The sequence below is a fragment of the Sciurus carolinensis genome, chromosome 3 (assembly GCF_902686445.1).
Source record: "Sciurus carolinensis chromosome 3, mSciCar1.2, whole genome shotgun sequence".
NCBI lineage: Eukaryota > Metazoa > Chordata > Mammalia > Rodentia > Sciuridae > Sciurus > Sciurus carolinensis.
In genome coordinates, this window is record NC_062215.1 from 177,646,440 (window position 1) to 177,666,296 (window position 19,857).

Genomic DNA, 19,857 nt, shown 5'->3' on the forward strand with positions numbered 1-19,857 from the left:
GGCAGCCCAGGGCCCCGGTTCGTGTCTTAGAATGCACCTCCAAGGGTTTCGCAGACTGCCCTGCTGCCCGGGCTGCTGACCCTGTCCCCCTCTGTGCAGCTGGAGCGGACACCGCGGTGTAGACGAGACAGGAGCCCAGGGCTTCCTTCTCACACCAGGATGTGGGGCAGGAACGTGGCTCGGTCCCTCCGGCTCCTGCTTCCTTCCCCGGAAGCCACTTCTGGGTGCTCCAGCTCTGTGAAACATCTTTCCCTGCATCTTCAGCGCCGGGGTTAAAGGTTTGCCCCTGGGCATCTGCCTCGGAGAAATGACCCCGGGCCACATGGTCACTGCGCAGGGGCACTCCAGGGGCCTGCAACAGCGCCGCTGAGCCTGGGTCCCGACAGACTCAGATCCAAGCCACTCTCCAGCGGTAGCCGACCATATCATTATTATTATTACTATTATTATTATTCTAGGCATCCACTGCGTTCTCGTCTTTGATCAAACACTCAAGAAGAGTGAGAAGGATTGGAGCTCAAGGGGTTTTCCTGGAAGGTGAGGGAGGAGGCCTGAGTGACGCCATTCCTGGTATTTGGGGACCTCATGGTCACACGTGGCTCCGTCCATCCCTCTTCATCTGCTGCTGAGATGTCAGTCCTTCCCTTGGGCAGCAGCTGGAGGAGTCCCCAGCCTCACTGCCGCCCCTCTCTCCTGCTCATCTCGGCACCGATGTCATCGTCTCCTGTTTTGCCTTTTCCTCTCTCCTACCCCACAATTTTGTCTTCCCATTAAATAGAGTGGAGGTTGAAGGAAAAGGACAAAGACCTCACGTAGGGGCACAAACAGCTAGCCGGGTGCAGAGCGCACGTCTGTGATCCCAGACAATGTGGAGGCTGAGGCAGAAGGATGGCAATTCAAGGCCAGCCTCAGTAACTCAGTGAGACCCTAAGCAACTTAGTGAGACCCTGTCTCAAAATAAAAAATAAAAAGGGCTGGGGATGTGGCTCAGTGGTGAAGAACGCTGGGTTCAATCCCTGGTACCAAAAATAAACACCAAACCAACAGACTGGACTTGATTGTTCTTTCTGGGGCAAATGGGCCTCCCAGGGACATTTGAGTTAGCAAGATCACAGAACCTCAGGCAAACCTGGAACCTGCCCTCAGAAGGCATTTCCCTGCTCCTGTCGGGGTCCCAGGGCCAAGGATGCTTGGGGTCAACGCTGAGAACACCCTGCTTCATAGCATAAGATGCCTGTCTCGGTTGACTTATTTGTGATGGACAGAGCCACCAACGTGGAGGGAGGCGGTCAGGTAAACAACCCTTACCTGTCCTGAAGTGTGTGTGTCCAGGATGAGGAGGACACATGGGCCTGAGGGACACACTCGACCCTCATGCTGAGGGCACCCGGGGTGCAGAGAAGAGGTGAGGAGTCTCGGAGCAGCCGCCATATTGGTGCAGGGGGAGGCGTGAAGGGGAGCTGGGCCGTGGCCGCGGTTCTCGCTCATTTCTTGCCCAACCTCGTTCATTTCCCAAACCTCCCTGTTGGATGAGAATCTTAGCAGAGGAGGTCAGCTCCAGATTGAGGGGCTCCAGGCTTTGCTTTCCGAGATCAAATCACTTGACCCATCAGCTGGAGAAGCAGGGTTCCCTTGTCCTGGCTTAGCCTCTTAGTCCTGAGAGCACTGTCATGGTCTAGCTACGCAGTGACCCCACCAGCTCATGCGTGAGACAACGCAGGAAAGTTCAGTGGTGAAAGGATTAGATCATGAGTGCTGCCACCTGGTCAGTGGATTAATCCACTTAACAGATTAACTGGATGGTAACTGGAGGCAGGTGGGGTGTGGCTGGAGGAGATAGGTCCCTGGGGTGTGCCTCCGGGGTTTATAGCGTGTCCCTGGCATCTTGCTCTCGCTCTGCTGCCTGGCTCTCATGAGCTGAGCTGCTGTCCTCCTCCGCGTCTTTCCACCCTGACATTCTGCCTTGTCTCTGGCCCAGAGCAGTGGGGTCGACTGGCCACGGACTGAGCCTCTGAAACTGTGAGCCAACTAAACTTTTCCTCCTCTAGGTTGTTAAACACTGACTAACCCAAGCCCCACCTGGAGTCAGGAGTCAAGTTCTCAGGGCTCCTTAGCTAACAGGTGAGACTTCGGAAGCCACCTGCTGCAGCCGTGGGGTGCATCCCTCCTTTACTAGCTGGCTTTAAGGACCCAATTACACAAATCTGCTTCAAACACTAGGTGGTTTTACACATGGCACTATGTTGGTCTTTGGTGTGACCCTTGATTCTTTAGGTCTCACCAGCTTTAGGGATATGGGAGAGGTGATTTAGGGCCTGGGTTTTTCAGTGGTAGTTAAAATCAGACCTCTGCTCAGACAGTAACAGCCAGGGGCTCAGAGGGCTGCCCGAGGATCTGGGACTTGTCTGCAGGGCCTAGAATGCGCCTGTCTTCCCGCAAGTGCCCAGCCCTCTGCTGAGTGCACTCCGTTCACAGCAGCACAAGAAAGCAGCGAGGCGGCAACCCACCCGCGCATGGGTACCCGAGGTTCCAGCCTTGGCAGCGCCTCGGCAGGCCCTCTCCAGCTCCCCGTCACTAACTCAGGATCGATAACTTCCGTGCAGTACTTACCTCAAGAAATGGCTCTGTGGGGCCTGCAACACCGTCCCTCTCCCAGGCACCTGGAAGGTGCTTCTCGAGGGTCACAGTCTCTCTCATGGGCTTGTCCTGGCTCCTGCCTAAGGTCATTCAGCCCCCCAAGGCTGTGGCCAGGAGCCCAAGGACGCTGTGTCCCATAGCACCTCCTGCTGTGGCCTTCCCCTCACTCACTTATCTTCTTCCTGCAGCTCTGGCACCAGATGCAGGGCAGTGCCCAGGGCTGGCAGCCACACAGCGAGCAGCATCTTGACCTGGTGCCCATGAGCCTGCCCGCCTGCCCTGGACCTGGCCTTGCGGGACAGCCCTCACTCGCAGGCTCCCCACCACCCTCCTCCCTCCCCTTCCTGCTGAGCCCTGAGCACCCTTTTCCCTCCAGCAGACTGGGTTTCCAAAGCCAGTGGCAACACCATCCCTCCCGCCCGAGCACACTGCCTGAGCTTGGCTTTCGCTGCTGTAACAGAGCGCTTGAGACTGGGTGGCTTATGAAGAATAGAAGTTGGTGTGGCTCACAGCTCTGGAGACGGGGAAGCCTGGCAGTGTGGTGGCAGTGTCTGCAGGGGTCTGGTGAAGGCCTTTCCCTGGGGTCATGAGATGGAGGCAGCACGGCTGAGACAGCAAGTGTACCAGCTCGGGTTTCTCTTCCTCGTCCTGTAAAGCCAGTTGTGCCATCCTGGCCCCACGCTCTTGACCTCATCTCACCCTAATTACCTCCCAAGGCCCCACCACTGACTCTCACCAGAACAGACATTTGGGGATTCGGTCTCCGATGCAAATCTGGGCACGCCTGGCCTGCTGGAACCCACCGCTCCATCAGCGTCAGGATCTGACTTTCCTCCCCTTGAACTTGGGCAGGTGTGGGATTCACTGGCAGCCAACAAAATGTGGTCCAAGCGCTGCCTCCTGCCTGGGACGTTAGGTCTGAAAAGACGTCGGGATTCTGCAGCTTCCACCTTGCCAGCCGGAACGCTCGTTTGGCAGCCCACGGAGGCCCCGCATCCTCCAGCTGCCCTGAGACCGCCATGCTGTAAGGAGGCCAGCAAGCCCTTCTGCAGAGAGGCTGCATGGAGAGGGCGACCCAGCCCTGCCCACCACCCACACCCGCATCCCCTGCAACCAGGGCCACCTGCTGTGTCTTTCTGGGTCCTGATGCCTAGAGGCCGTGAGAGATGGTGAAGTGGCTGATGCTTTCTGGGGTGCCTTGCTATGAACCCACAGCCGAGCAGGACAGCCTTCTCCCCAGCACACTCTTCAAGTGGAAGAGGCTCAATTTCCACAAATTGCAAGATTTGCAAGATCAAGACAACGAGTCAGAAGATTCTGACTTCCCGTGTTCACCAGGACTCTGGGTTGTGCGTGGTGGAAACGCAGGCCACGTGAAGCTGCAGCAGCTGAGAGCGTGAGCCCAGGACGCGGGGAGCCACCAGAGGGCAGAGCGAAGTGCTGCCAGATCCCACGGTGGCCCCTGGCAGACTGGGCAGGACCGTCTTTCTGACTTCTGGTACCTGCGTGGCTTGCTCTGCAGGGACGGGCTCTCTGCCTCTTGGAAAGCTCTGCAGGGGCCCATGTCACCCCCCAGCTTAGCAATACCAGTGGGAGAGAAAGCTGCCTGCAAGCATCTGAGGATGAGTGTCCTCCCCGGAAGATCAAGGAACCACGACGTCCAGAGCAGACGAGGGACAGGGACGGGAGGGCAGCACGCCCAGGCTCCCTGGAAAGGGGACAGTGGGAGGCATGCCTGTCCCTGGTTTCTGAATCCCAGGGGTGGGGCAGGTCCCCTGCTGTGCCAGCGCTCTTCCAGGTCATTCTGCTTCTTGCTGTCTCATCCCCAGGTCCCTCCCTGCCGAGTGCATTAGTGTCCCTGGGAACCTGAGGCCCTCTCCTCTAAGACCTCTTCAGGGTCTGTGTGGAGCTGGGCGATGGCATTGCTCCGAGGCCTTCCTGATGGAGTCTTGTGCTTCTGGTGAAGAGGCGCGGCCAATCCAACCAGCACATCCTTGAACTTTTGGGTTCCTCCGATCTTGCAAATCACCAGAGCGTAGGCAATAGCAACCAAACGATGCTCCCCCTGGTCTGTGCTCCTTGTCTCCCCAACAGCTCCAAACTCACTGGCTGCCTGATCTGCCCCTCGGGGCAGCCTCTGGCTTCTGGCATCTTGGTACCCACGCCAGCCCAAGGCCAACACCAAGTCTGTTAAGGCTCTCGTTACAGCAGCAGCCCACTTCTGGCTCTGACACACGCCGTTGACAGGACGAGTCAGGTTAGGGTGCAGGGACCACGACCCCAGTCCCAGTGGCTCCCACGACAAAAGGACTCTCATCACACCGCTTGAGCTGCAAAGGTCCAGACTGACCTTCCTCGGCTGGGAAATGCCGACCTGAAAGCCTCTCCTGACCGAAGGAGAACCAAAATGGCAGAGGAGTGGGGCCACCAGAGCCGAGCTTGACGCTGGGACCGCGATCCTTTCAGCCCGACTTCTCCTAGCCCCAGAGTAAAAGTGCTTCTGTGAACTCGAAAAAAGGAATCAATGAAATTGCCAACCAATTGATCAACAGAAGGTGAACTTCATTGTGTGCGTGATTGTTCCCCAAAGAAGGCGGCAATCTGAGCGTAGGTCCCCTCTCCTCTGCTCATGCCCACTTACCAAAGAGCACTGCGGGATGTCCCTTCTGCCTGCAGGGTTTAGCAGAGCAGAGCAGGCAACAGCCAGGCCCCAGGCTGGCATTGGACTGAATGTCCAGCCCCAACAAGCTCTAACCACCATATCCTAGCTCACTACTAACTTCCCTGTGCCTCAGTTTCCCCACCCACGAACCAGGAAGTACACTGGTAGTGTTGACGGTTGAACGAGTCACGGCCCTTCTGGTTATTTAAGTTACTTATTTAAGTCATGCTATCTAGGTTGTTCATTATGCCTTATTTAAGTACTTGCTATTATTTAAGTGTTACTGTTGTAAAAAGTTGATAGGAGAAAGGGTAGCTGGCCAGTAGCTAGATTTTCAACGCATGGCTGGGGTTTTTGAGCTATTTCAACCAGCACGCTCAACTTCTATAACTGAACACGGTCAGAAAGTGTGGGGGACACCAACTGGACCAAGCCTGAGCATGTTTTCTGGGAACAGCTGTGTTCTAGGCAGACGGATAAATCTGAGGTGGCCTTTGATGTCTCTCAAAACAGAGCATTAAAATGAGTCACAGCCTCTCCTGTAGCTTTTTATCATTCCTAAATTGGAGTCTGTATCATTCCTGCAAAAAACATTATCAGCGGTATCATTCTCCCTTCCTGGCATAGCAATTAGGAGCCCAAATAAGTGGGCGCTTTCATTTCCCAGGCTCTGGGCTCTGGACCGCGGGGCCTGAGACACTGCTCCTAACCAGAGCGACAGGGCCATCGGGTGGTGTTCAGAGACCACCTGCCCCTGCCTGTGCGTTCTTCAGCTCTCTGCCGTCTGGGGCAGACACTGGGGGCTTCCTCACAGGACCTTGTGACAATGCACAGGCAGGTGTCCCCAGAGCCTGGGGCACTGACCACTCACTCAAAGACCTAGGAGACGACGATGATGGTAGCTGCTTCTCAGGATGGAGATGACATTAAAAAATGGTAAACTTGGCCAAGTTATCATTGAAACCTTCCAAGATTAAAAACATGCTAAATAAGAGGAAAGGCAGAGACAATTTTTAAAGAGACTTCGATGAATCACTTTTGCTTGTCAATCCCAACGGGAAGACTGTAACGCCAAGAGGGGAAAACCACAGGGGACTGACAGGAGCAGGGGCACCTCGTCCTCTCTGAGCCGTCCACTGCAGAAAAGGAGACAGGATCCTCAGCTCACGCCCCCTTTTTCCTTTAGGGGACCAGACGATGGCAGTAGGGTGACGCCCCTCTGATCTCCATGCTCAGAGTCCAGGCAGCGCCCACCTCCAGAAAGGTCTGTCCCAGCAGGCCATCTGGCCGTCGGTCCCACGGGCGGAGCGCTGCCTGGGCTGAGGAGAGGGGGTGTTGCTGAGTCCCCAGTCCAGCTCAGTCCCATCTGGCTCTCACGGGAGGCTGCAGCCGCCCCTTCATCTTCATAAAGATTCAAAGGGATATTTGGCCCAATTTCCCCCTCTCCGGTCTTATTTCTGGAGTTGTTGGTTCTGTGGGCAGAGAAAAGAGCTGCTCGTCATCAGGCCTCAGAGGCTTCAGCCAAACCTGCAGGAGAAGTTCAACGAGATCCGCAGCCAACAAATGCCAAAAGGAGGAAAGTCTGCACCACCTGCCTGCTGTTGGAGGTGCGGCCGGAGCCGCGGGCACCTCATGCCTGCAGAGGTGACGCTGTGGCCGTCCACCTATGGGAGCTCGGAGACTGTGGCTCCTGCCACCTCCCGGCTGATCCAGGACTCCACCCCAGAGACCAGGATGCACACACAGTCTCCTCCTGAGAGCATCGTCTGTTAGCCAGCTCTGCGTCACTGGGACCAAAATACCCGACCCGAGCACCTTGGAGGAGCGAAGGTCATTTTGGCTCAGGATTTCAGAGGCCTCCGTCCCAGGTCTCCTGGATCCTCTGCTGCGGGCCTGGGGTGAGGTGGGGCATCATGGTGGAAGGGTGTGGTGGTGGAGGGGAGGGCTCAGCTCAGGGCAGCTGGGAGAGGGAGGGGGAGGGAGGAAGTGACGGGGCAAGAGGACCTTCACGGGCACGCCTCCGTGACTTGCTCCTCCAGCAAGGTTCCGTGTCCAAATAATCCACTCAAATCATGAATTCATCAAATGGATGAATCCATCGATGAGGTCGGAGACCTCGAGAGTCAATCGTTTATTTGCTCAAAGCCTCACTGCTAGACATTACTGCTCTGAGGGTCTGGCCTTCAAGTTCACCAACCTTTGAGAGACATTCAGATCCAACCATCACACACAGTTGACAACAGGAAGCTTGAAAAACACCCAAATGCCTAGCAAAGAGAGACCGGCCATGTGCAGGGCAGAGCAGCCCCCGGTGGAGCAGGGTAAGGCCGCTGGGTGTGGCTGGGCGGTCGAGCGCTGACCTAGGCTGCCCAGAGCCCAGGGTCCCCCCAGCACCACACACACACACACACACACACACATGCACACACACACAGAGGAGTGTTTACAAAACCTTCCCTAACACTCCTGTGATGTCGTTTTAACAAAAGAGAAGAGAACATTGTTGGCAAAGCAAAGCCCAAGCTACACGTGGGTTTTGGGGGAGACACTCGCCAGCGCTAACAGGATTTGATCTTGGGGGGCTTGACGGTCATTTCTGGTCTTGCGCCTGCGTTTCGCTACCTCCTCCCTGTTACCTGCAAGGCGAGCTCACCACCCTCCTGAAGAGGAGCCTCCGGGCCGTGTCCGAAGTCACGCCTGTGAGATCTGCTGGGGGAAGCAGAGGACTGAACTGCTGGGACCTGCGGGAAAGTGGACACTGGACACTGAAGGGTTCCTCGCCAGAAAGCGAGGGCGCCGGCCAGGACGGGCAGCGGCGCCTGGAGACGCGCGCTCTTGCCCCCTCCGTGCAGACCAGCTCCCAGGCTTCTCCACAGTCAGGATCCCCTGCCGGAAGCTCCCACTCTTGCCCACTGCCTGCGTCCAGTGCCCAGAGCCACCTGCTCCCTCCCCTGGAGCCCACCCGGAGCCTGAAGGGCTCCCACCTCCGACTGCTGGCCTGAGACGAGCCTCCCCTGCGTGCCCAGGAGAGGGCACTGTGGTGCAGGGCGGCTGGTGGCCAGGACGGGCTGGGCTTCCCGTCAGCCCTTGCTTCACGTGGGAGGCCTGCGGGCAGGGTGAGCTTGGTGCACCCTCATGACAGGATTCCTGCAAAGCCGCCTGCCAGCTGAAGAGAGCAGCCTTGCAGGGAGCACTGGCCTCCTCCTCCTCAGGCCTTCAGCTCCAGCCTCCCGGGGACTTGTGCCCACCTGCTGGCAGGGATGGTGCCGATGCTTTTGTCTTGTGCTGCCCTTGGGGCTCAGGCCTGTGTGTTGCAAAGTCCTGCTGGACTCTGCTCTGACGCAGCGGCCATGCTCTGTGTGGCGGGCAGCCCGTGAGGGAGGACACGGGTTCCCTAGGCAGGTGCAGAGAGCCCTGGACTCCGGGTGTGGTACAGGGCCTCCTCTCTCGTGACCAAACACCCGGCAAACCCTCGACTCAGGACAGGCCCTTGTCTGGCCCCTCCATAGCCGCTTACACCCAGACCCGGTTCCTCCAGGGCAAAGGTCAGGTCTTACCTACCATTCCAAATGCCAGTTTCTAAATCCCACTCTCCAGGGTCGACCTAACACCTGCTGCCTTGCTCCAGGTACCCCTTTGGCCTTCGTTGTCACCACATAGTAAGAGCTAAGAAATGAGACCACTCTGTCTCATGGAAACTCTCAGGGCTTTCCCCTGGCTCTGGCTCACATCCAGGCTGCACAGTTGTGCAGTCTGTGCACTGCACACTCCCGTGGGCAGTGCTGTTCAGACATCAGTGTCTAAGGAGCAAACGGGCCAGAGCAGCAGCAAATGCAGCCTCTGCACGTGGTGCTGGCTTCCTCATGGATCCAAGTCCCGCCTGGTGCTTCTCCTTGATGTGGGGGGCAGGTCCCAGGTTCTCCCTGAACCTCGTTTTCCTCGGATTTAAAGGGAAGGGCTAGATGGGTTCATTTCTAAGCTCAGTTACCTGGACATGCTGAATGAACTGTCTACCTGGCTTTAGACGCTTTCAAACCTGCTCTGACTGCCCTACCACGGGTTCTGTAGGAGGTCCCGATGTCACCAGCCTCCTGCCTGGGCTCCACCTCGGCTTGTGGGACCCCAGCTGTCCTTCTTCAGTGCAGTCTTAGCTCTGCCCTAGCGTCCCCCTCCCACCTCACAGGAAGCTCTCTCTAAAAGCTCCAGGCCTGCCGTCTGCTTCCTGCTGGGCAGAGGCTTCCTGCCGCACCTGCTGTGGTGGGCACTGCCCATGTGCAGGCAGAGAGGAGCAGGAGGGCGTGGAAGAGTGGGGAGGCTGGAGGCCCGACCGGGCAGAGCGCTCACCGAGGACTGGGGGGAGGGACAGGAGGCTGTGCGGTGGCTGTGTCTGCTCTTGCTAGTCATGGCAGGTCGGGGGGTCAGTCGGTAGGGTGTGAGCCTGCCTCCCCCACTTACCCCAGTAGTGACCACATGCAGTCCACTCCGAGGCCAGGCCTGGTGCCGTCCTGCGATAACGCACCCGACACCTTGGCGGGAGGCAGAGCTGGCAGCAAGGACGCGCCCACAACTCAGGATGCTGGCAAGGACCCCAACCCCACTGAACCCCGGGCTCCTAGGCCCTGCGGCTGCTCCACGTGCCCCTTAGTGAGCTGAGCGCCACTGTGTGCACGTAGCCACTGGGGCAGGGCCCCCAGCCGGCAGGCCTACGCGGCCAGGTTAGGGGCCACCTGTGCTGTTCTGAGACTCGTCCTGAAGTACTCGAGCCACCACCAGCACCGTGCAAGAGAAGGATGTGCCCAGACGTTCCTTAGAGAAATCACTCTGGCTGTTTCCCCAGGGGCTCGGGAGGCCAGCTGGGGCGGAGCCACAGTTCTGGAGGGGACGTGGTCGCACAGAGACAGGAGACACGGTCAAGGCAGCAGGAACCAGGCTCGTCCAGCTAACGTGTGGGCCACTCCTGGGCTCAGCTGCTGAGTGTCTAACCACCTGGTCCTGGAAGCGAGCTTGGGGGTGTAGCCTGGGGACAAAGGAAAGTCGGGGGCCGAGGAGCCCGCACGTGCCTGCCACAGGATGCCCTGCAGAACCAGTGAGAGAAGAGGGAGGAGAGGAGGCTGCAGCGAAACCCCCTGCGTCCCCCACGGTCCCCATCCAGGCCACAAGCGCCCCTGCGGCCGTCCTTACCATCCGCACAGCCAGGCTGCACACCTACAGCTGTGGACAACAATCCGGGGACCACTCCAGGAAGCAGGGGCTTCCACGTGGTGTGGAAGAGCCAGGTGAAGGTGGAGAAGACAGGGCACTCCGAACGGGCCATTCTTCAGCCCTGGGAAGGACAGCAAGCCTACAGCAGAGGATACCTCTCCTGAGAGGCCGTGAGGAAGCTCAGAGGAGCCCCAAGAACCCCAGGGACAGCCCTGTCACTGGGAGGCCCTAAGCAAGAGATGCTTTTACTTTGACATGAACTGAGGAACGTGAAGCTGCCGTGACAGCCAGGTAGGGACAAGGGCCATCGCCTGTCCTGGCTCCTCCGTGAAGAGAACAGACGGGTCGTCTCCCGAGGTCTCCAGAAATCCAAGTTCCCCTCTCCACACGGGATAAGCAATGCTCAGCGAGGAAAGTGAATCATGCCGACTTTCTGTCGCAGCTTCTTATTTGAGATGACCGTAGCTCCGTGTGTGGCTGTGGGCAACAGCAGCGGTCCCCCGCCTGCCCAGCCTCGCCCCAGAGGCAGCCCTGTGCACAGGGGGCGTCTAACCCGCCTGGAAAGCAGGCATGATACCAAGCGAAGGTCTTAAAGAGACATGTGATCCCGCTGGAAACAAAAATGTAACATCTGGTATTTAGAAAAAAGAAAAAAAAGCGAAAGTTAAGTTGTAAGAAAGCTAAACGGAGAAAATACCTTGGTGTGATCCTAGCAAGAAGCTCAAGTCCACATGGTGAGGATGTTCACATTCGTAAGAAAATACTCAAAATGGTTCGATGACTATAGAATCATAGCAAAATTATGACACACAGTAGTATCTGAAGACGCTCATGAGGCTGCGTTGGGTGAATTCACCAGCGGGACCTTGTAGTTTGGAGGCTCTGTTGTCTGACCGTGGCCTTGATGGTCCTCACACCACCGCTGACTCAGGAACACACGTGCCGTGCAGACACGTGCTGATCTCTGTGTCTTCCTGCCAGTTCATTCTTTCAATAAATGTGTGCGCGTGTGTGTGTGCGTGTGTGTGCACGCATGTGTGTGTGTGCATGTGTGTATGCGTGTGTGCGTGTGTGTGCACATGTTTGTGCGTGTGTGCGCGTGTGTGTGCGTGTGTGCATGTGTGTATGCGTGTGTGCGCGCGCATGTGTGTGTGTGCACATGTGTGTGTGCATGTGTGTGTGCGTGTGTGTGTGTGTGTGTGTGTGTGTGTATAATTATCGGAGATTATTTTTCTAGCTGTTGGGAAACAGGAAAGCACAAAAAACCTCCCCTGGGAGCTGCGTTCTGACCTGTCCCTCCCACCGCGTGGCGGCACCCCTTGCTCAGGGTGCCTCATGTCTCAGGACCTCTGCAGAGCTTCCTGAGGAATCCCTCCCAGCCTCCCCTACCCCAACCCCACCCCGTGCAGCCTCTACTCTGCGACCCTCCCAACAGACACCTTCCATCACAGCGCATCCGTGCTCAAAATCCTTACGTGGCCCCGCCACCCACCTCCATCCTTGCAGAGCAGGGTCCAACTGCACCCTCCTGCCCGCTCACCGTCCCTCCACCTTCTCCCTCCGCACAGCTGGCCCAGCTTCCCGTTCTCGCACATGGTCCTTCTGAGCTGAGTCCTCCTAAGTAAGAGTAGGACTGAAAAGTCCTACTGGTAACCTGTCTGAAGGTGGCTTCCTCTGCTGAACCAAACAGGAAGCTCCATTTAGTGGGCGGTTCCATTTACATGGAGATTACCAGTGGCTACTCACTGATGGGCTGCAGTGTCACCCTCCTTCGGCCGGGCAGCTGTGTGGTGCCAGCACTGTATCTTTATGGAGCCCAGGCTGCTACAAGTGGCAAGCACAGTCCTTTGAGTGGGACAGGGAATACAGTTGGCAACCTGTTTACTTCCTTCTTTTCTGAAGTAAGTCGTTGCAAAAACTGAAAAATTGCCAGGTGCGGTGGCACACAGCTGTTATCCCAGCAGCCCTGGAGGCTGAGGCAGGAGGATCTCAAGTTCGAAGCCAGCCTCAACAGAGGTGAGGCTCTCAGCAACTCAGCGAGACTCCATCTCTCTCTCTCTCTCTCTCTCTGGACTGGGAATGTGGTTCAGTGGTTAAGCACTTCTGGATTCAATCCCTGGTACTGAAAAAAAAAAAAAAAGAAAAGAAAAAAGAAAATTAGAAGAGCGTAAATAGGAAGAACACCAGATAATCAAAGGTAACACTGCAAGGTTTGGGCATATTTTCTTCATTTTCCTCAGTACTTTCTGTACTTTCCACCAGTGAGATATTAAACCCATGTAGGTTGTTTCCACTTAAAGTACATTACATGACACAAACTGTAAATTGATTTTCAAAGTGATTGTTAAGTTTTATGTTCCCATCCGTAAATACGACTATGTGGTTTACCCTACCCAGTATGTCCTCATCAATGCTAAGTGTAATTACTAGTTCAGGAGACAAAATTTGGTCTTTTTCCTCAACTCCGCTTTTTTTTTTTTTTTTTTGATTCTTTTTAAGATTGCCTATATTTTTCTTTATAAGTTACTTGTGTTTCATCTTCATCTTTCTGAATTTTTAAAACTTTTTCTTTGTCTGTTTACCTAATGGAACATTCTAGCTTTTCTTGTTGAGTAATATAAACTCTTTTTTTTTTAACAATGTTTGAAACTTGTGTTTATTTTTTATTCTCATCAAATTACACATTTTTCATCTTTTTTAAAATCTGGTTTTATTGGTTCTTCTTAGTTACCCATGACAGTAGAATCCATTTTGATAAAATCATGCAAGCATTAGGACCTCATTCTGTGGGTGGGTATGATAGCGGGGGTCACATATATTTCATACGGGTGCATAGGAAAATTATATTAGATTTATCCTATTATCTTTCCTAGTCTTATCCTCCCTCCCTTCCTTTCATTCCCCTTTGTCTAATCTATTGAATTTCTCTTCTTCCTCTTCCCTACTTTATTGCATTTTCGCTTCCACATATCAGTGAAAACATTTGACCCATGGTTTTTTGGGGAATGGTTTATTTTACTTAGCATGATATTCTGTAGTTCCATTCATTTACCAGCAATTGCCATAATTTCATTCTTCTTTTTGGCTGAGTAATATTCCATTGTGTACACGTACCACATTTTCTTTATCCATTCATCTGTTGGAGGGCACGTAGGTTGGTTCAATAGCTTTGCTATTGTGAATTGAGCTTCTATAAACATGGATGTGGCAGTGTAGCTATAGTATGCTGACTTTAAGTCCTTTGGGTAAGTACTGAGGAGTGGGATAACTAGGTCAAGTGGTGGGTCCATTCCAGGTTTTCTGAGGAATCTCTATACTGCTTTCCAGAGTGGTTGCACCAATTTGCAGCCCTACCAGAAATGTATGAGTGAACCTTTTCCCCTCATCCTCATCAACATTTCTTGTTACTTTTATTCCTGGTAATTGCCATTCTGATTGGAATGAGATGGAATCTCAGTGTAGTTTTAATTTGCATTCCTCTAATTACTAGAGATGTTTAACTTTTTAAATATATTTGTCGATCAATTCGTATTTCTTCTTTTGAGAAGGGTCTGTTCAGTTCCTTTGCCCATTTACCATTGAGTTTTTTTTTTTGTTTGTTTGTTTTTGTTTGTTTTTTTTTTTTTTTCTGGTGTTAAGCTTTTTGAGTTCTTTGTAGAGCCTGGAAATTAACTCTCTATCTGAGGTGCAGGTGGTAAAGATTTTCTCCTATTCTGTAGGCTCTCAATTCACATTCTTGACGGGTTCTCTTGCTGTGGAGAAGCTTTTTTAGTTTGATGCCATCCTATTTATTGATTTTTTAAATTTTGTTTCTTGTGCTTTAAGAGTCTGGTTCAGGAAGTCAGTTTCTGAGCCAATATGTTGAAGTGTTGGGCCTAACTTCTCTTCTAGTTAGATGTAAGGTTTCTGGTCTAATTCCTAGGTCTTTGATTCACTTAGAGTTGATTGTTGTGCAGGGTGAGAGTTGGGGATTAACTTTCATTCTATTACATATGGACTTCCAGTTGTTCTAGCACCTGTTGTTAAAAAGGCTATCTTTTCTCCAGTGCGTATTTTTGGCACCTTTGTTTAGTCTGAGGTAACTTTATGCCTGTGGTTTGTCTCTGTGTGTTCTGTTCCCTTGGTCTTCTTGCCTATTTTGGTGCCAATGCCATGCTGTTTTTGTTACTGTTGCTCTGTAGCATAATTTAGTCTGGTCCCTTTTAAATCCTTTCTCAATTTTATTAATTGGGATAAAGTTTGTTCTTGACTGTAATTTACCTTTCATTCATTTACTTGTTTTTTGTGACGTGTACAATTCTGTGCTAGTGAATTCCCCTCCTTTCCTTTCAATGCCTCCCATTGGTCTTAAACTTAGGCTGTCCTTGCTGCATCAAAGACCAAGGAGTTCTTTCCTCTCCTTTTTTGAAATAACAGAGCTCTAACCAACGTGCAGTCTATTTGGGTGTACAGTAAGTTCACAGTGGCTAACCCTCCTGATGTCTTGCAGGTCACGGTTGTCTGAGATCGCTCCTCTCCCGTTGGTTGGTGGTCTCTCCTCAGTGACCCGTCAGTGTGGACTGCACAGTTCCCTGCTCATGGCTCTCCTGCTTCTTCAGGTACCTGTGACATCCAGGATCGCTCGCTGCAGACTTGCCACATGCTCTAAGACCCAGTGGAGCAGACTGTCCTTCATTTCTCTTCTTTCTGAATGTCCCCTAGGTATTCCCTCCCACCTACTCCTGCAGGATCATGGAGGGAAATGACTCACTTTAAAACAGAGTTTTCCATTCCAACCTGTAGCAGCTCTTTCTGAAAATAGAGATCATCAGCTTTGACGTTAGTTGTGTTTCTTTGGCCCCTTGTGTTTGTTATGGAGGATATTCTTAGCTCTTTTGTCTTGTGGGTGCTGTTATAAATGGGGTTTTTGTGTTATTTTTAACTGGTGAAGTGCTTCTTAGCAGGCGATTTTCTTACTCTGGTAAATCCGTAGTGAGTCGGTTACTCCACTCGTTCCTCTCACAAGCTCTGCATACTTCAGGCGGATCTTGAGTCTGCAGGTGCACTTCTAGAAGGAGCTGGGTGGAGCGTGTTACCCAGGGTTGGACACGCAGCACTCCATGTGTCTGAAGCTCCAACCCAGGCACAGCCCGGGATCAATCACGTTGGAGGTCGGGACAGAGGCTGGTTTGGGAAGAGGGAAAGGGGTTGCTAAAAGGAGGTCTTTGAGGGTCCCCTACGGCTGGAGCTGCCATCAGAGAGGTCCCTTGTCTCCAGGAGTGCCTCATGCATCCACAAGCTCACTGAACGGTCCTGCGTGTTCAGCAGACTTTTCTGTATGCGTGTCCACCATGGGGTGAACGAAGGTTCCCCCAAAGATGTGCCTGAATTCTAAACCCCACTTGTGAATGCAAACTTAATTGGAAAGGGGGTCTTTGAGCATGGAATTAAGTTGCAGGTCTGGAGATAAAGCCATTCTGTACTGGGATGGCCACTACTCTAGGGACCAGAGTCCTTAAAACCAGGAAGAACAGACACAGAAGAGAAGGGGACATGATGGTGGAGGCAGAGTCTAGAGTGATGAGCTCACAAACTAAGGGACTCCAAATATTGTCACCAAGTATGTCCCCAAGAGCCTCTGCAGGGAACTTGGCCCTGCTTCTCTGGGTCCGACTGCTCTCCAGCCACCAAGCCAGTGGTGACTAATGGCAGCCCCAGGGCAGGCCTCCAGCTCCCTCCCTCTCTGTTCCCACCACCAGTGAGCCCTCCCCTCTCCCACTGCACTCCTGCCCCACCGCAGTGCTGCTCCACCCTCCCTGCCCTCCAGGGTGCGGCCCGAGGACCCTCTTAAACAGCTGCGTCTCTCTCCACCTGTGCCACGCTGCCTCTGCCCCACGCAGTCCCTCATGCGCACGCACTCGGCTGCAAACCCGGGTCACCGTAAACCTACCTGACCCCAAGTAGCAGCTGTGGCAAAGTTGGGTGCAGTGAGCCCCCCCGCTGAAGACCCTCTTCCCGTGGTTCTGCAGTCAGTGGTCTGGCCTCGCTCCGCACTCTCTCTCGTCCGCAGCACGTGCCCACAAGCGTGTCCCCCTCTGTGTGCAGAGCCCCTGCCTCCCTGCCCGCAGGCTTCGGGTCCCTTCCCCTGTGCCGCAGGAGGCGTGGCCTGTCCCTGCGGGCAGGTGCTTACTGTTTCCTTGGCTGTGTTCCCACTGTGCACAGGCTTCGCTGCACCTGGGCCCGTGAGCTCAGGAACCCAGCGCGCTGCCCGGAACAGGGCACTTGGTCAAAGTGTGTTTCGTGAATCAGTGAATTTTAAATCTGCCCCTCTCCCCACGCCTGGCTCCAACCTGACACTGGGGTCTGACCTCCGCCTGCCTCTCTGCATCCTGCTGGGGTCTCCACCCCCACCTCCCCTCAGATCACCCACAGTTTGCTTTACACCCCAAGAGGGCCTTTTTTCAAGATTTTTCCCACTCGTTGATCAAATGCAAACCGCTTCCGATGAGGCTCGGAGTGTGGAGAGCTTGGTTCTGACCCTGTCCCCACCCGCGTGAAATCGGAAAGTTAGGCCCCTTCCCTTGCTTCAGGTGTCCCGCCTGCGTGCAAGAGGTTTGGGGAGGAAGACAGCGTCCACAGCCTGAATAAAGTTACAGCCCACGTGGTGAAGTGCTCAGCACGGTCAGCAGCCCACCCGTGCAGAGTGGCAGGTGGCGTCAGTCCAGGTAAGGACCCCGGAGTCCGGGTCAGAGCAGAGGTAAAACGCGAGGTGAGCATCTGCTTCCAGAAGAGATCAGTGTGCCTGTGGCCAAGCCAGGTCTCTTGTCCAGGAGGAGTCCACGGTGGTAGCAGTCATTTCTGCCACTGGACAACACACAAGTCCCAGAGGAGATGTTCAGACCTCCCTGCAAGAGAACCTGCCCCAGTGGACACGCAGCCAAACCGCCTGGCACTCCTGCTGCTGCACATGCCAGTCTGCCGCAGTGTCTGCCCCAAGTCCTCTGTGTCCCCAGGCTGTTCCCAGCTGGTAACCGAAACCACAGCCCGAACACTCCTGCCCAATGCAAGACTCTCCATGGACACGGTTCACCCGGGAACCGCCCCCTGCCCCCAGCCGGGACTCTGAGGCTCTCTACCCTCCTCCCCGCCTCTCTCCTTCACAGGGCTCAGCCAAGACCCCCGGCCTCCTGCTCTCCTCCGGCTGCTCTCCTTGCCTCCCCTCCCTTCCTGGCCTCTGCTCCTCCGTGGACCAAGCTGACGCACCCCCTTGCCCAAGTCAAGGAGCCCAGCTTGCTGGCTCAGGAGCCCTGCTTCACCAGGTGCCAGACTTCACAAGCCCCTGGCCTCCAAGACAAGAAACTATGTCCATTCCTAAAGAGGGACCCTGCTTGAGTGGCTGTCCTTGTGTCTCCACCCACACACTGGCCCCCTGCATGTCCAACAAAACTCAAACTTCCACGTTTAATTAAGGGATTCTTCTACTCAGCGTGTCCTGAGGAGGTGCTGGTGCCCTCTTCTCCCCACACCGGCTCTGCAGCCTGGCTCATGGGCCCCAGGGAGGAGCCAGCAGAGGGTCCGCCTGGGGCCTGCCTTTCACCCGGAGTCCAGGCCAGCACCGCCCTGCAGGGCCTGGCGGGCAAAGCTCTGACAGGGAAGAGTCCTCCCAGGCTGGGGCGAGAGGGCCCAGCTGTGGAGACGAACCCTCCCTGCCCAGGGGGCCCATGCCGAGACAGAAGCAGTTCTCCAACAAAGAGACAGGCCTGAGGCCAGAGCAGTGGACGGATCTGAAAGGATCTGTCTCCCGAGGGACCCTGACATCCTGCTCAGAGGTACAGAAAAGCAGGTGAGAAGGGGCCCAGGCATGCTGGCACTCCTGTCTGTGGTCTGACTGAAGAAGTGCTCCTGGTCTCCCAGCATGAACAGCCAGGCTGCGCGAATCACAGAACTAGAGACCCTGCCAAGAGCGACCTGAACCCTGAACCGCATTTGCTTACTCACATGTCTTTGGGGGATGGGGTGTTCGACACCAGGAGCTCCCAGGCCTTGGAGGAGGCCCCAGAATTCCAGGATCCAAGTGCATCCTGACATGTATCCACGGACGCCACAGACATCATGCACCCCAGTTTCCTGATTTGAAATTAACATCTGGGAAAATATACCCAAGACATTCTGCCGAGAGATGATGAAAGACGTTGCAGGCGGTGTGCTTAGTTTGATGGGTTTTGCTTTCACCAGTATGTGTGTGAATTAAAATTCATGGTGAGGGCAGAAGGGATGGGGGGCTTACGGGGCTTCCTTTTCCCTTTTTATATACTTCTCAACTCTTTGAAGTACTTTAAATAGTAGTTGTATTAATTTCTAAGTAATAGTATCTGAGCAAGTGAACTTTTTTAAAAAAAGTAAAAGTTTGTTTCCAACAAACCAAAATTCAGACCTACTTACGTCTTTGATGATCTGAACTAGTGACTGAGGCAACCGCCATGTCCCCCATCCTCAGTCCTCCACCCCAACAGGCCACCAACGTCTGCTCACAGTGGTCTCGGTCCTCCCCGACTCACATCTGCTGTGTTCCTGCCTCCTTCCCTGGCCACTGCTTGACTACCTGCTTCCCAGGTGAGGGGATCCCAGGACACTTGCACGTCAGGCATCTGCTCCACTGAGCTGGCCTTGCCCTGGGCACTCTGCAGTGCTCTCCTGTCACCACTACCCTGGATGTCCTAGTGACCAGTCTGCCGAGGACTCTGGTTTATTCATTTATTAACTCAGCCATCCACTGAGCAGACGTTAACACAGTACCAATGTGTGGGGTGTTCTGCAGAACATAGAAATTGACTGCAAAGTCAAATAAAAAATCCAAAGAACCAGGAGGAAGCAGAGCCTGCTCCTGACAGTCGCTGGGCTAAGGATCCTACGAGAAAGAGCGTCTCTCACCGGAAGCTGGCGTATGAAAATAACACCAAAGTGACATTTTCAAATAAACTCAGAAGAGGATTAGAAGATGAGCGTTTGGGCCGTTCCTACCCAATGCAGGCGACCAGGACTCCATGCCGGGTGCAGCAGTTTGATTGCTAGCGTAACTCGTGTTTGCACTGTCTGAATGGTTGCCTTTCTCCTTCGACAAGGGAGCCGGAGTGTTAGCGGTGTTAGTTTCCTACTGCTGTGTGACGAATCACCACCAACCGGGCGACTCCAGACGCGGCTCACAGTTTTGGGGTCACAAGCCCCAACGGGGCTCTGCGGGGCTGTGGCTCTGGGTCTTGGAGGCAGGTATCAGGTATGTGCCGGCTGCATTCCTGCTGGCGGTCTTGGGGAAGAGCTCAGCTCGCCGGCGTTGGCAGAGTTGGGTTCCGGGGGCTGCAGGATGCCGTCCCCAGTCC

The 19,857-nt window shown here is 54.4% G+C and overlaps 1 protein-coding gene and 1 long non-coding RNA gene across 2 annotated transcripts; both read right to left on the minus strand.

Annotated features, from left to right (window-relative positions):
* Positions 1–1,314: 1,314 nt before the first annotated feature.
* LOC124980365 (uncharacterized) lies at positions 1,315–3,768 on the minus strand. Its single transcript, XR_007107791.1, has 3 exons — positions 3,374–3,768; positions 3,148–3,285; positions 1,315–1,522 (listed from the first exon to the last, which is right to left on the minus strand). It is a non-coding gene; the product is annotated as an uncharacterized LOC124980365 (long non-coding RNA).
* A 2,024-nt stretch (positions 3,769–5,792) lies between these two features.
* LOC124979552 (uncharacterized) lies at positions 5,793–9,295 on the minus strand. Its single transcript, XM_047543913.1, has 6 exons — positions 9,288–9,295; positions 8,284–8,513; positions 7,953–8,005; positions 6,891–7,192; positions 6,554–6,771; positions 5,793–6,435 (listed from the first exon to the last, which is right to left on the minus strand). The coding sequence occupies exons 1-6, from the start codon at positions 9,293–9,295 to the stop codon at positions 6,332–6,334; spliced, it is 915 nt and encodes a 304-aa protein (XP_047399869.1). The 3' UTR covers positions 5,793–6,331.
* Positions 9,296–19,857: the final 10,562 nt, after the last annotated feature.